Source organism: Hemiscyllium ocellatum, chromosome 4 (genome assembly GCF_020745735.1).
Source record: "Hemiscyllium ocellatum isolate sHemOce1 chromosome 4, sHemOce1.pat.X.cur, whole genome shotgun sequence".
Classification (NCBI taxonomy): domain Eukaryota; kingdom Metazoa; phylum Chordata; class Chondrichthyes; order Orectolobiformes; family Hemiscylliidae; genus Hemiscyllium; species Hemiscyllium ocellatum.
Window position 1 is genome coordinate 102,735,296 of NC_083404.1, and position 15,514 is coordinate 102,750,809.

General features: G+C 38.7%; 1 protein-coding gene across 2 annotated transcripts in view; it reads left to right on the forward strand.

Annotated features, from left to right (window-relative positions):
* ptdss1b (phosphatidylserine synthase 1b) overlaps window positions 1–15,514 on the forward strand; it is a 51,181-nt gene that overhangs the window by 10,954 nt on the left and 24,713 nt on the right. For both annotated transcript variants that reach the window (XM_060824435.1, XM_060824436.1), the window contains exons 7-9: window positions 3,567–3,708; window positions 5,596–5,708; window positions 14,125–14,190. In XM_060824435.1, coding sequence (XP_060680418.1) covers window positions 3,567–3,708; window positions 5,596–5,708; window positions 14,125–14,190 — 321 coding nt within the window. The remainder of the gene's footprint in view (window positions 1–3,566; window positions 3,709–5,595; window positions 5,709–14,124; window positions 14,191–15,514) is intronic.

Below are 15,514 nucleotides of genomic sequence, written 5' to 3' on the forward strand. Positions count from 1 at the left end.
CCACAAGGCTAAACAACCTCTCAGCAGCTATCCTGTCTAAGACCCGAGGAATCTTGTATGGTTCAGTAAGGCTATCTTATTATTCTAAACTCCAGTGAATACAGGTCCAGTCTACTCGTCCCCTCCTTCTTAAAAAAAATACTGAATAACCTGGCTTGACGTAATGTTCCTTCCCTGGAGTGTCTCCAATAGTTCAGATTTTTGCTGTGGTTTAACTAGTGCCCTGTTTAGTTTTGGCAAGACAACCCTACTTCTATATTCTATTCAAATTAATTATATTAAGTCTCTTTTTGCACCATCCATCTCCATTGACTTAATATCCTCCTCATGATGTGGAAAATAATATACTTCATAGTGTTCCAAGTGAGATCTAACCGAAGTTGAGACAGGTTTATCGAAGCTTCTGATTTTCAGTTCTGTTCCTCTGGAAATTTAACTTTGTTACTTTGTTTGCTTTTGTTTTTAAGAATCATTGATCTGTGTACCTACTGGTAATGATCTCCTTTCTCTTCTATCCTATTTTGACTCACTGAGGAGGATGTTGCCTCTTATTTATCATACTATTGTAATTTAAGATCATTCTGCAAGTTTATTAATGTGTTTTTATATTTTGTTGTATTTCTGTATTAATTACATGTCTTCCCTCCCAAAAAAAGAAAGGTTTCACTCTCAAATTGTGACATTTTACTTGCAGTTCTGAATGACAAATTCTCTGTGTACCTGGTGAATGGTGGTGGACCCATTGCTGATTCTTGTGAAATACTGCTAGCTACTTTTTTCTATTCTATCTAATCCTTATTATCATTTTCATTTGTAACCAGCATGCTGTCAGTTTTGTTAATTGTTTCCCCAGCTCCATATGTTCTGATATAATAATGATTGTACTGTGAAGTTTCAGAAACGTTTCTGAATCCAAATATATTACATTTACTGCATTACCTTTAGCTATCCTGTTATTTCAAATCATTTAGTAAGGTTGGTCAGGCATGACCTTTTTGGAATTCATGCTGACTACTCTCATTTTTAGTTTCTCAATATTTTACGAGTATAGATTTGAGTAAGAATATCATTATCTCTTTTGCCTTTAGCATTTAGCCAATTTATATATAGTTCTCAAGATGTTTTCTATCTCCATTTTGACACATATATATATGAAGCATGTAAGCACACTGCCAGTTCTGTCGCACTATTCCCTTTTCTAATGATTTTTTATGTGTGTAGAAATGCCTAATGTTTTTTGATCTGCACCTTGAGGACGAAGGGTCTATTATTATTTTAATCTCTCCACTACAAGCCATCAATGAATTAACAAATAAGCTCAAAAAAAAGATTGTCACCTTTTTAGATTAAGTATATTACAGCCTTTCAGACCTAAACTTGACTCCGTTGATTTCAGACTGCAATCTCTGCCTTTTTTTTGTGTATTCCTACGCAGTTTTCCCACCTTCTCCTTTGTTCCAGGTTGGCAGCTGTCCATCACACCTCCTCCAGCCATTTCTTTTGTTTCTTTCCTTGTTCTATTATTACTGTCACAAAAACAGAAATTGCTGGAAAAGCTCAGCAAGTCAGACAGCATCTGTGGAGAAAAATCAGAGTTAACATTTTGAGTCAGTCTTCCAGCAATTTCTGATTTACAGCATCTGCAGTTCTTTTGGTTTTTATCTATTATTACTGTTCTGGCCGTGAACCATCAACACTTTATTTCATTTAATTTCACCTCTTTTCCATGTTAAAAGAGCTTCCCTTTTGTTCTGTTCCAACTCTTCTCGTTTCACATGTTTAAAGACAAGTATGTTGCCTGACTTGAGTATTTCCAATATTTTTTGTTTCTTTCTTTTCCATTCTGCAGAATGATTACTTCATTAATTATCATTGCTTCTTCTTCCCCTCTATCCCTCCCAATCTTTCTGTCTTGCATGTATTTATGTCCACCATGTTAGTTTCCTGGGTAATTACTTAAAAAAAGCAAATTGGCAGAAATATTATCAACTGTATTCTTTAGTGAACCCATCCCAAACCTGAACTGTAATTTTTAAAATGGTGCTCATGGACTAATTTTGTTTTCCTTTTCTATTCCTTCATGGTTTTTCTTAATTCTTTCTTTTCCTGCAACTTTTCTCATTCGCCTTTGTTGTCATCTCCTTTCTTGCCTTTATAGATCAACCTGATTCAGGCATGTTATGACATCGCTCTGAAACAGGTGGGACTTGAACCCAGAGGTAGGGACATTACCACTATGCCACAAGGGCCCTATTATTCCCCTTTCATTGGGAATTCTTATGAGAAGTACGCGCACAGGAAGCGAGTGGAACCTATGAGATTGCAGGTGTAACGCTGTTTAATAATAAGGGCAATGTCACAGCAGTTGGGGTGGTCAGATGGTCCATGAGTTATTTTCACCGACCTACCCGGACATACTCTGGCAGGGACACTGCCGCTATGCTATAGGACCCCGTTGTTTATTCCTCTTTCTTTAGTTTCAGTTTTACTTTTATTTGCTTCTCTATCTGTTTCTCTGTGTGTTGGTCATGGCTGATTTGGTGGAACACTCACCTCTGAATTACAAGGTCACAGATTCAATACCCGCTGCAGATCTTGATCATGAAAATAAAGATGGACATTGAGTGTAGTTGTGAAGAGATCCCAGCTGTCTCTTTGGACGGGATGAAAAATTCACGGCACTATTCTGAAGAAGAACAGGGGAGTTATTTTCGATGCTCTCATTAATGCATCCTTGATCAACATCACAAAAACTACAAATGATCAGGTCATTATTTTTAAACACCAAAAGAATTCTGGATGCTGTAAATCAGAAGCAAAACGAGTTTGCTCAGCAGATCTGTCGGCATATGTGGAGAGAAGTCAAAGTTAACATAATGTTCTGAGGAACGGTCGCTGGACCTGAAACGTTAACTTTGATTTCACGGCATAGGTGTTGCCCAACCTGCTGAGCTTTTTCAGCAACCTCTGTTTTTGTGTAAGACATTATTTTTGTTGTGCGTAGGAATTTGCTGAGACCAAATAACTAATACCTGCATTAGAACAGATTGTACACTCTGTAAAATACTTAATCCCCTGGAAGGTACAGGTACTTGAAGGAGTCCTATGCTTGTGAAGAGCACTATATAAATGCAATTTGTCTTTCCTTATTTATACTGTGCTGTTAGTAGCTTTCTCTTGTTTTATGTGCAATTTTTTCCTATTTATCACCATTGTACATGCTTCCTATTACTCTTCTATTTCTTTGTTAGCTTTTTTAATTATTATTTTCCCAAATTGCATTCTTATCACCTCAAAATCTTTTTTTTTCTCCAAATTATTAGTTTGGTCTTGGACCTATTTGCATCCTTCTTGACCTTGATTTTAATACACTATAATTGCTGTTGCCTAAAGGTACCCCAACACTTGCTTCTCATTATGACCCCTCCTACCAGTTTTGTAACTTCACAGCCACTACAACAGCTAAAAAAAGCACTGATTTAAAAAACGTATACTTTTTGTGTTGGATGACGAAAGGGTTTTTCATTTTCTGTTATGCCCGTACTAATAGTACATGTCTTCATCAGGGCAATACACACAACCAGTGGAAAGCTGAAACGGGCAGTGTTGCAGTTTACTCCGGCCAGCTGGACATACGTTCGGTGGTTTGACCCAAAATCCTCCTTTCAGAGAGTGGCTGGAATCTACCTCTTCCTAATTATCTGGCAGGTAACAAACATAAATCTGCAGAGCAAATGTGACCTCTCATTCTGAGAAAGATGTTTCTTTGTGACTTATTGGATGGAACTTTCAATTTCAGTGGGGCTAGAAATTGGGCGAAAGCAGATCAGTCCCCCATCCTGTTGTGCTGATGATGGATCTGCCTCAGCACTCTACCTTCTAGCTCATACCCACTCCTCCTGAAATTGCACCTCTCACTCTTCTGTCACTTTGTTTAACTCCATGTTGTAGTGTCAATGGTGTGGGAAGTGTGGGATAAAAATGAAGGAAATGAGAAAGAAAGAACACAATGGGAGAGAGTAAAACAAGTGAAGGGGAGAGAGAGAGAGACGTCTGGCCGTGCCAGTAAGAGAACTGTGAAATCTCGGACCCACTTTCTCACCTCCATAAGCCAGTGGTTCCATTCCTTATGAAGGGTTATGTCTGAAACGTCAATTCTCCTGCTCCTCGGATGCTGCCTGACTTGCTGTGCTTTTCCAGCACACACTCTCAACTGTGTTGAATGTGGAGCTTTGAACTGATGGGATGAAAACCTAATGGAATTGAAGCATATTTTGGTAGTTATTAATTAATTTTAATTTAGGTCTGGGTGGAGTGGAGGGAGAATGAAAGCTGGTGCTTTAAATTGTATGGAACCTTCAACATAGATACTATACTTGGTTGGAAATCTTGTAGTTATACGGATAGCAACAGTCTCTGCAGCCTAATTTATTTCTTGTTTGTGGTACAAGGAATTAATGTTCATGTAACTGTGAAAGATGTAGTCTTATCAAATTTCACTGTTTATTTTTAATATACAATGAAATAAATGCAAATCTGATGTCTAGTTTGCATTTCTACAACATGTTACTTCACTGATTTCGTTCTTCTCTGAAATGATATTGAAATCCTTTCTTCTTGCCTTTGTTATCTGCAGACTCCATTATTCCAGTACACTCCTGGTTAATCTCCCACATAAACTTCATAAACTTGAGCTTATTTAAAACTCTAAGGCCCATATCTTAACTTGCAGCAAGTTCCATTTCTCTGTTACCATTGTGTTTGCTGATTTTCATTGCCTTCTGATCAAGCATCATTATGATTTTAAAATTTTCATTCTTGTTTTCAAATTCCTCCATGATTTCATTCCCTCCTGACTTCTTAGTTTGCTCCAGCCCCATAACTCTCTGAGATTAGCACTCTGCTCATTCTGCCAACTTGACCCCCTCCATTTTAACTTCTGCAGCATTGTTAGATGAAGTTCAGCTGCCTAGACCTCAAAGCTCTGGAATATTTTTCTTGCATCTCTCTGCCAATGTCCCTTTCCTCCATTAAGATACTCCTTTAGAATTACCACTCTGACTAGTACTTGATCACCCGATCGAGTATCATCACATGTGACTTGCTGTCATATTGTGCTTTATGATGTTCCTGTAAAGTGTCTTGGGACATTCCATACTTATATTTATATTATGTCTTCAATTAAATTGTTGATATAGTTGCTGATCACAGATTTAGAAAGGTAAAGGTGGATATTTAAACTGCTCTTCAGGTTAATTCTGTACTCTTTATCAATATACGTGCCATTACATACAGGTTTCATGTCGGTAACATGTTTCCTGTATATCCAGTAAGCTTTAACTTAGTAGATTACATTAATATCAACCAATTTTCATTAGAAAACCTTGAACACATCTGTTGAATATTTTATCAAGTTGTCATTCAGCCTGTGGACGATCCAACTTTTAGCTTTTGAAAGTTATCAGGTACATTGTGAAATAGTTAACTGTTCTAATACCTCCATGCGGGACAGTGAAATTATTTACAATTTTATGTCATATTAAGAAAGTTTAAAATGTTATTTGACTTTATTAAACTTTTTTTCTGTTTTTTTAGTTGACTGAACTGAACACCTTTTTCTTGAAGCACATCTTTGTGTTTCAAGCAGGCCATGTGCTGAGTTATGGTAGAATTCTCTTCATTGGTGTGATCACAGCTCCGACTGTACGGTAAAGCTCCTTTATCACTTGTATTCAAATGTACTGTTGATCTCCTGTAGCATTGCTTACATGTAAAAAAATTAATAACTTGTTTTCTAATTTTCATCTGCTGATAGTTTGTTTCCTTCTGTTTATTTGTCTCCAGCCTTTTTCTCTTACATTTTCCTCACTCTTGTTCATACTTTTCCCTCCCAAGTATCACCCTTCCGTACCGTCCCTTTTGGAAACAGCTACTTGTAGGAAATTTTACATGAAGGCAGTGGAGGACTTTCAAAAAGGAAATAATGAAAGCACAGGACCAACATATTCCTGTAAAAGTGAAGGGTGGGACCAAGTCCAGAAAATCCAGGATATCGAACAAGTACAGAATTGGAAAAGGTTTATGGAAAAAAGGTAGAAATGGAGGGCTCAAAGCACCAATAGCCCTAGAAGTGTATTGAAAGCTCAGATTATTTTATATTAAAAAAAATTGTAAAAACGAAAGGGGCATGAAACTATATTGAATGGTAAAATAAAGAGAAGTTCATTTTGTAAGCATATTAGGGACAAAAGGATGACTAGCGGAAGAGTAGGGTCCTTTAGGGACCAAAGTAGAAAACTGCATGGAACCAGAATACACAAGTGAGGTTTGCATCTGTATTCATGATAGAGAAGAATGATGTAGGATTAGAAATCAAGGAGACGTACTATGACATATTTGAGTAAATTACAATTGAGAGGGAGGGAATATGAGCTAGAAAAAAAATGTCCCTGGCTCTTGTCAAATGCAGTGGAGCTGATGACAAGGACACTGACATTATTTTTCAAATAGTCTGACATCTAATGTAACAGTGTTCAAATGGGTGATCGGGATAGACCAAGGAACTGTCGACCAGTAAGTCTGACATCTGTGGTAGGGAAACCTTTGGGTGAAATTTTGAGCAACAAAATTTGACCTACTTGCAGAAGCAAACATTACTCAAAGATAGCCTAGCTTTGTCAGTGGGAGATAATGTGTGATGTAGTGTATGTGGACTTCAGCAAGGCTTTTTACAAAGACTTGCATGGGACATTGGTCAAGCAAGTAAGAACTCATGGAATCCAGGGCAATTTAGCAAATGGATCCAAAACTGGCTTCATGGCAGGAAGCAGAGGAATTTGCTGCCTGAAAAGTTGGTAGAGACAGGAACCATCACAATATTTAAGAAGTATTTAGATGAGTTATTGAAATGCCATAGCTTAAAAGGTATAGACAAGTGCTGGAGACAGTAGGAGGAGAGTAGATAAGTGTTTGATGAATGGCGTGGAGATCATACTTTGAAGGGCTGTGCTGTAAAACTGTATGACTCTTGCTTCCCTGCTTATTTCACACTTTTTTGCAGTGTTCAGTTTCTCACTTGATCCTTTATTGATGTCCTACATTTTGTCTCATCATTTTACAATATAAGTCACACACAACTGGTTGGAAACAGAAGTTTACTTCATGAAAGGTTGACATTGAGATGGGTGAAGACAGGCCATCGCTGGTCAGATCAGTCTAGCAAATTTGACAGAGTGCAGAAGCTATGAGTTTGGGGCAAGACTGAGGGACAGGAGACAGGAGGAGGAGGAGTTTTGAGGCCTTCCATTGAAAAGGAGTAATAGCACTGGTATGGGCAGGGAGTGATGGCAGGTTGGAGCATTTTTGGAGGAAGCCAGACCCACCAAATTTTGGTTTGTTCTAGAGTCTTGACCTTGTATGTTTTAGGTCAGATGGTGTCCTGTTGATAAGCTAGAATTGGTCAGGACTACATTATTATGGGACCATTGAAATACCAGTAAAAATGAAATTAATTTGGAGAGCATCTTTGAGTGGAAAGAGATCAGAAACTGTGGTTTGATACGAAGGGAACACATTGTTTCCCAAGGCCTAATGCAAAAGTAGGGCATCAGCAAAGCTCTGACATTGATCTAATGCAAGTAGTGAAGAGGGTGAACATGAAGTCTAAAAAAGAATTAATGAAAGTGTGATAGTATATAAACTTATACTGCTTTAGTAGTGCAGAACTTGAGTATTGATGAAAAAAAGCACATTTTGTCAAAGCTTTACATCTTGCGCTCATCAGGACAAATCACAAGAAATACCAAAGTTAAGGGAAAACAGCAGTTATGAGAGGAGAGTGCTAATTGGTCAGCAAGTGGACTGTGATTGATAGGGCTGTTGCCATGGGGAACACAATTAGAGTCATAGAGATGTACAGCATGGAAACAGACCCTTTGGTCCAATAGGCCCATGCCGACCAGATATCCCAACCCAATCTAGTCCCACCTGCCAGCTCCTGGTCCATATCCCTCCAAATCTTTCCTATTTATATATCCATCCAAATGCCTCTTAAATGTTGCAATTTTACGAGCCTCCACCACTTCCTCTGGCAGCTCGTTCCATACACATACCACCCTCTGTGTGAAAAAGTTGCCCCTTAGGTCTCTTATATATCTTTCCCCTCTCACTCTAAACCTATGCCCTTGAGTTCTGGACTCCCCGACCTCAGGGAAAAGACTTTTCCCACTTATGCTTTCCATGCCCCTCATAATTTTGTGACCCTCTATAAGGTCACCCCTCAGCCTCTGCGCTCCAGGTAAAACAGCCCCAGCCTGTTCAGCCCCTCCCTATAGCTCAAATTCTCCAACCCTGACGACATCCTTGTAAATCTTTTCTGAACCCTTTCAAGTTTCACAACACCTTTCCAATAGGAAGGAGACCAGAATTCCAACCGTAGCCTAACCAATGCTCTGTACAGCCGCAACATGACCTCCCAACTCCTTTATTGGTCAGAGTATTGAGTACAGGAAAACATACCAAACGCCTCCTTCACTATCCTATCTACATGCGACTCCACTTTCAAGGAGCTATAAACCTGCACTCCAAGGTCTCTTGTTCAACAACACTCCCTAGGACCTTACCATTAAATGTATAAGTCCTGCTAAGATTTGCTTTCCCAAAATGCAGCACCTTGCATTTATCTAAATTAAACTCCATCTGCCACTTCTCAGCCCATTGGCCCATCTGGTCAAGATCCTGTTGTAATCTGAGGTAGCCCTCTTCGTTGTCCACTACACCTCCAATTGTGGTGTCATCTGCAAACTTACTAATTGCATCTCTTATGCTCGCATCCAAATCATTTATGTAAATGACAAAAAGTAGAGGACCCAGCACCGATCCTTGTGGCACTCCACTGATCACAGGCCTCCAGACTGAAAAACAACCCTCCACCACCACTCTCTATCTTCTACCTTTTGAGCCAGTTCTGTATCCAAATGGCTAGTTCTCCCTGTATTCTGTGAGATCTAACCTTGCTAACCAGTCTCCCATGGGGAACCTTGATGAACGCTTTACTGAAGTCAATATAGATCACATCTATTGCTCTGCCCTCATCAATCCTCTTTGTTACTTCCTCAAAAAACTCAATCAAGTTTGTGAAACATGATTTCCCACGCACAAAAGCATGTTGGCTATCCCTAATCAATCTTTGCCTTTCCAAATACATGTACGTCCTATTCCTCAGAATTCCTTCCAACAACTTGCCCACCACCAACATCAGGCTCGCTGATCTATAGTTCCCTGGTTTGTCCTTACCACCCTTCTTAAACAGTGGCACCATGTTAGCCAACCTCCAGTCTTCCGGCACCTCACCTGTGATTGATTAATGACATTGACTGTTGAATTTAAACAAAACTTGGCAGTTGATTATCAATTATCTTTAACTAAACATTCCATTGATAGATGTTTTCTGTTAAATTTCCCATTATATTCTGACAGGGTTCATTATTTTATTTTATTTTCAGTGTCCTTTATCTGATTATGGGATATAGATGTTGTGGGCAAGGCCAACAATAATGCCATTTTTAATTGTCTTTCAGAAAATAATATTATTAAAACTGGAGTGTTTAAAAGAAGATTTACCAGGATGTTGTCAGGAATGGAGACACTAGATAGACTGGGACATTCCACACTGGAGGTTGAGGGATGACCCATTGAGGTTTATGAAATCACTGGGTGTATAGATAACATGAATGGCAGGTGAAGTTTCCCTAGGGTGGGGGATTTCAAGAATAGGGGGCATATTTTTAAGGTGAGAGGAGAAAGATTTTAAAAAGACATGAGGGGCAACTTTTTTTTTAATATAGCGTGGTTAGTGTGTGGAGTTAACTTCCAGAGGAAGTGGTGGCTGCGGGTACAGTATAATGTTTAAAAGACATTTGGATAAGTATTTGAATAAGAACTGTTTGCAGGGATATGGACCCAGTGCAGGCAGGTGGGACTAACTTGCGATTGCATGGCTGGCATGGACCGGTTGGACCAAAGGGTTTGTTTCTGTGCTGTATGCCTTTATGTCTATGAGGGATAGAAGCAGGAATAGGTCAGCCAGCCTTTTGGCTATGCTCTGTCATTCCGGAAGATTGTGGCTGATCTTTGACCTTGATTCCACATTCCCACATATCTGACATATTCCCACATTTCCCGTCCTACATCCCATCCCCTCCCTTTAGTGTCCAAAGATCTGTATTGAACCACTGACCATCCCCAGCTTGCTGCAGTAGAGAATCCCAAAGACTGTTAAGCCCATTGACTGACCAGTTGTTTTGAAACTGTGACTCCAAGTTGGAAACTCCCCAGTGAGGGGGAATTTCTTGCTGGTGTCTATCCTATCAAGTCCCCTAAGAGTTTTGTGTTTCAATTAGATCATTTCTCATTCTTCTAAATTCTAGGGGAATATAGGTCTACTCTACACAATAAATCTTCATAGGACAATCCTCTCATCCCAGGAATCAGTCTAGTGAACCTTCGTTGCACTCCCTCCAAGGCAAGTATATATCCTTCCTTAAGTAAGGAGACTAAAACTTGATAGAGTACTCTGGGTCTGGTCTCATCAGAGCCCTGTGTAATTACAGTAAGACTTCTTTATTCTGAAACTCCAAGCCCTTTGTGATAAAGGCTAGCATTCTCATTGCCTTCCTTAAGCTTGTTGTATTGACATGTTGACTGTCTGTTATTCCTATTCAAGGTCACTCAAGTCCCTCTGGCTAACAACATTTATCAGTCTATCACTATGAACATATGTACTGTAAACAGAAGCAGGCCATTAAGCCACTCAAACCTACTCTGCCATTCAGAACAGTTGTGGCTGATCTGATTGTGTTTCAGATTTCTCATTCCCATCCATCTCTGATAATCTTTGACTCCCCTGCCTAACAAGATTCTATCTACCTCAGTCTTAAAAACATAACTCAATGATACTGCCTCCACCACCTTCTGAGACAGAGTTACAATTTTTTTTAACAAAGTTCTATTTCTGGATTTTTCCTTGCTAAGTTTCCACATGTTAATATTCCTTTGTTCTTATCCACTCACTGATAATGTCTATATTCCTTGTTTTCCCACATATTGTTAGTAAACCTGGTTTGTGAAAACCAGTCCCCTCATCATTATTGATTTAGATTGTAAATGATGTAGCCCAGGCACTGCTCCTTGTGGGCCAGCTACATACAGCCTGCAAACCCAAAAATTCCCATCCATTCCCACTCTGTCTTCTGTGAGTAATTAATCCTCCATTTATGCTAATATATTACTCCCCATGCCATGTGCAGTAATTTTTGTGATTTCTTCCTGAGTGGCACTTCATTGAAGGGATTTTGTAAAATCCCCATACACTACATCTACTGATTTCCCCTTGTCAAAGTTTCCCTTTCCTGACTAAAAACAGAAAATGCTGGAAATCACAGTGAGTCAGGCAGCATCCGTGGAGAGAGAGCAAGCTAACATTTCAAGTCTAGATGACTCTTCAGTTTGCTCTGATGAAGAGTCATCTCGACTCAACATTAGCTTCCTGTCTCTCCATGGATGCTGCTTTACACACTGTGATTTCCAGCATTTTTATTTTCAGTTCAGATTCCAGCATCTGCAGTGATTAACTCCTTTTTCTTTCATGTTAACTCCTGTTAATCACATGATGTTTGAAATAGTTGAATTACATTTGCTACCTTCTGGAAAATCACAACAATTTGTGCATTCCCATTTTAGTTATCCCTTTTAAAACCCTACAGTGCAGACCATCGGATCTAGGGGATGTGTCAGCTTTCAAAATCACTTCTGCACTATTCCTTTACTAATACTAATTTCTTTAATTTTCTCATTCTTACTAGTCTCTTGATTCCCTACTATTTCCAGAATGTTCTTTGTGTCTTCTGTGGGAAGACGGACACACAGTTCTTGTTTGAAGTGTCTGTCATTTCCTTAACTTGAAATCTGTCAAAGGACAATAAGAGAAATGTTGAGGTAATGGAAATATAGGAAGGAATGGTTAAACATTAATAGTGTCTGTGCTTGGAAGTAACAAGGAGCCTAACAACAACAGCATGGCATTTTGATCTAAAGTGACATAAACAAACACTAGAAAGAGTTAAAGCTACAGCACTATAAATGAAGAATATTTCCAAAATAATGCATAACACAGGTGGAAGGTACTGGGTTTGATCTAATCATTGTGACAACAGAGAATGGAACTTCAACTCAATCAATTGAACTCACTTAAACTCACGCATTTTCGAAGTTAAAATAGACCCACGATTGCAGTGTGGATTAAGTTGGGTACAATATATTGCAGGATTTTCTTAAGAAGGCAAAAAGAACAATTTTAAAGCAGAATTTCTATATAAACTTCCTTGGGATGCGTAGGAATCTAGATGGTGAAATGGAACCAAGGGCTAATGGAAGAAACTGTATCGAACAAGTGATCTTTAAAGAGGAAATATTTCAGGGATAGACTTCATACATTCCAACAAGTTCAAGAGACAGAAGTTTGAGGTGATTCCTTTTGGCAGGAACAATACTAATATAAAGAGAAAAGTATAATTTTCTGAAGAGGTGTAGAAGCAGAGCTGAAGGGTGTGGTGCTGGAAAAGCACAGCTGGTCAGGCAGCATCCAAGGAGCAGGAGAATCGAGATTTCAGGCATTAGCCCTTCATTAGGAATGCTGATTCTTCATAAAGGGCATATTCCTGAAATGTTGATTCTCCTGGTCCTTGGATGCTGCCTGACTGGCTGTGCTTTTCCAGCACCACAATCATCGACTCTGATCTCCGGAATCTCTGTCCTCACTTTCTCCATATAGAAGCAGAGCTTCTGTGTATAAATGTGTATCATTGGAGCTGGTTGGAAAGGTTTAGAGTGCAGTGAAGCAAACATGTAGAATCTGAGACTTCAGTAACAAGAGTTCAAGAGCAAGGAGGTTATGCAAAACCTCGATTAAACACTAGCTTAGTATCAGCTGGACTACTGTATCCAATTCTAGCTACCGTGCTTCATGAAAGATATGAAGGCATTTGAGACTGTACAGAGAAGATTCACAGATGTATCTAGAGATAAGGAACTTTAGTTAGCTAAGTAGTTTGGAGAGGGTGACATGGTTTCCCTTGGAGAAGGTTAAGAGCTGATGTAATAGAGATGTTCAAAATTATGAGGGATCTGGACAGAGTAGAACTGGTGGAAGGCTCAGAATTCAGAGAGTGCACATTTAAGAAAATTGGTAGAAGAAAAGGGAGATATCAGGGAAATCCTTTCACGTAAAGTAGATAAGATTTAGAATGTGTTGCCTGTGAGTGAGGTGGAAGCTCAATCAAGGCATTTAAAGGGAATTGAATTACCCTCTGAAAAAACATGAGCAATTCTGTGATTCATCATTAAGGATCATTGGTTGATGATTGCCTGTCTGCAAATTTCCACTTCTGTTGCACTGCTCACAACACCAGTGACAACCTCTGTTGTGTCACCATTTGACATGGTCTTGCATAACTTTCAACCGTTGTTTGCCTTCTCAGCATTGTCTTTGCCTGTTGCCTGTCACAATCTAACTAGCACAAGTTTAGCTTTAGCATTAGTATTAGCATAGCTTCCCTTCCACTCCTGCCTCATCCACCTTCAGTGCCCAGGTTTGCAGACTTGGATTCATTTTTTCATTACACAGTACTCATCCACTGTCATCAAATCAGTTTCCGCATATTTTGGATAGTGCGGACTCACCACTGGCCTGAATTTGCAATCCTTCATTCTCCTCAGACGCATCTCTATTGTAAGGTTGTGGATGAACTTGAACTTTTCTCAACTTTTTTCCCAATTTCTTGCTATATTACAGAGAAAGCCTGAGCTCTAAACATATCTGTTCATTATCAAAGTCAGAATAACTTCAGTATTACACTGAGCACTCTAGTTATAAGTAGCTGTTGAGCAAAACTCACTTCTTGATGCACATGAGCTGTTTGGTGAAGATGCTTGTTATGAGAGTGTTGAATGGCAAGTTATTTAATGTGTAGTAAAATGTCACATGAACTACAAAAATGAATGTGACATGCAGTATAGGTTTTGTAACACTTTTGTGAATAACATACTTGTTTAATGCGTTGTTTTCAGGCAGTATTATGCTTATCTCACTGACACTCAATGTAAAAGAGTAGGGACACAGTGCTGGGTTTTTGGGTAAGTTGGTTATTTCCTTAACACTCTCTTCCTCAGCTGTGTTAATTTTATGCATGTTTTCTATGAATAATTGACTAAAAGCAAAACCAGATGCTCTTCCTAATCAGCAGTGCAGCTTTCCCTTGAACATTTTGATCAGTCCCCAATTCATCTCGCTCCCAGAAAGAAAGCAGATGTTCTTTCTATCCTTGTTTCAAACCTCCTGATTATCTGCCCTAATACAAAGTGAACCAAAACTTTAGAAATGGAGAGATTGTGAATTAAATACAAACCTATCTAATAGTGTTTGTGTGCCCTCTGGTGGTAGGTTGAAATAGATAGAAAATATATTGTGAAGTTTATTTTAAGATATGGAGAAAGCAAAATAATTTTACAAGTAATGTGTGATAGAATTGTATGATAGCTGATACCTTAATCACCTAAAAACATAGATTATGGAATAATTGATTTATGAAATTATTATTATTATTATTATTATTATTATTATTGCTACTAACAGGAGCATCATGAAATGTATCATTAAATTCAACTTTATAGAACTGAAATTTAGGGAGACATTGAAAGTATAGTTAATATAATCCTGGATTAAAGCAAACATCAGGAAGGTTTATTTAAACAAGGCTGGGTAATAACTATATAAATACGAGTCTTTTTCCTGCATATACTTAAGCATATGCCCTAAGGGGCAAAGAACTGTGTTTATACCATTCACAACAATAAAACTGGTTGGATGGTGAATGTAAAAGAGAATGTTGGAAAAACTCAGCCGGTCAGGGAGTATTTGTGGAAAGAAACAATTTTAGATCGATGAAATCATCGGAACCAGGAATGCTGCTTGCAGTTAGAACATGTTGTCAAAATCCAATTTTTTTTTTATCACTCTCTACTACAAATGTTGATAAATCCATTGTGTTCTTAAATGTTCAATATGATTTTGTGACTAGGTTGTTAGCAAAGTTCTACTTGAAGGTAGAAAACAGTGGTACAATTAGACAATGAATTTGTGCTCGTAATGTGTTATAGAGTGTAAGTAATTTAACTAAGAATAATGTGCTGCTCGTCATGGATTTGTACTTGGTGCCAGAAATGACTCTGTGGTAATTTTTTCTCGTTGAGCCACCAAGTTGTGAGTCAAAGACCTATTCAAGAGTCCTGCGAACAAAATCTAAACTAACACTCAAGTGAAATCATGCAGGAGTGCTGCACTGTTGCATGTGTGGTCTCCCACATACAATATGTTCTCCCTGCTACTGGGCCCTAAATTGTAGAAGGAGGGGATGGCATGGCGTTAATGTAATTGCACTAGTATTCCAGGACCCTAGGC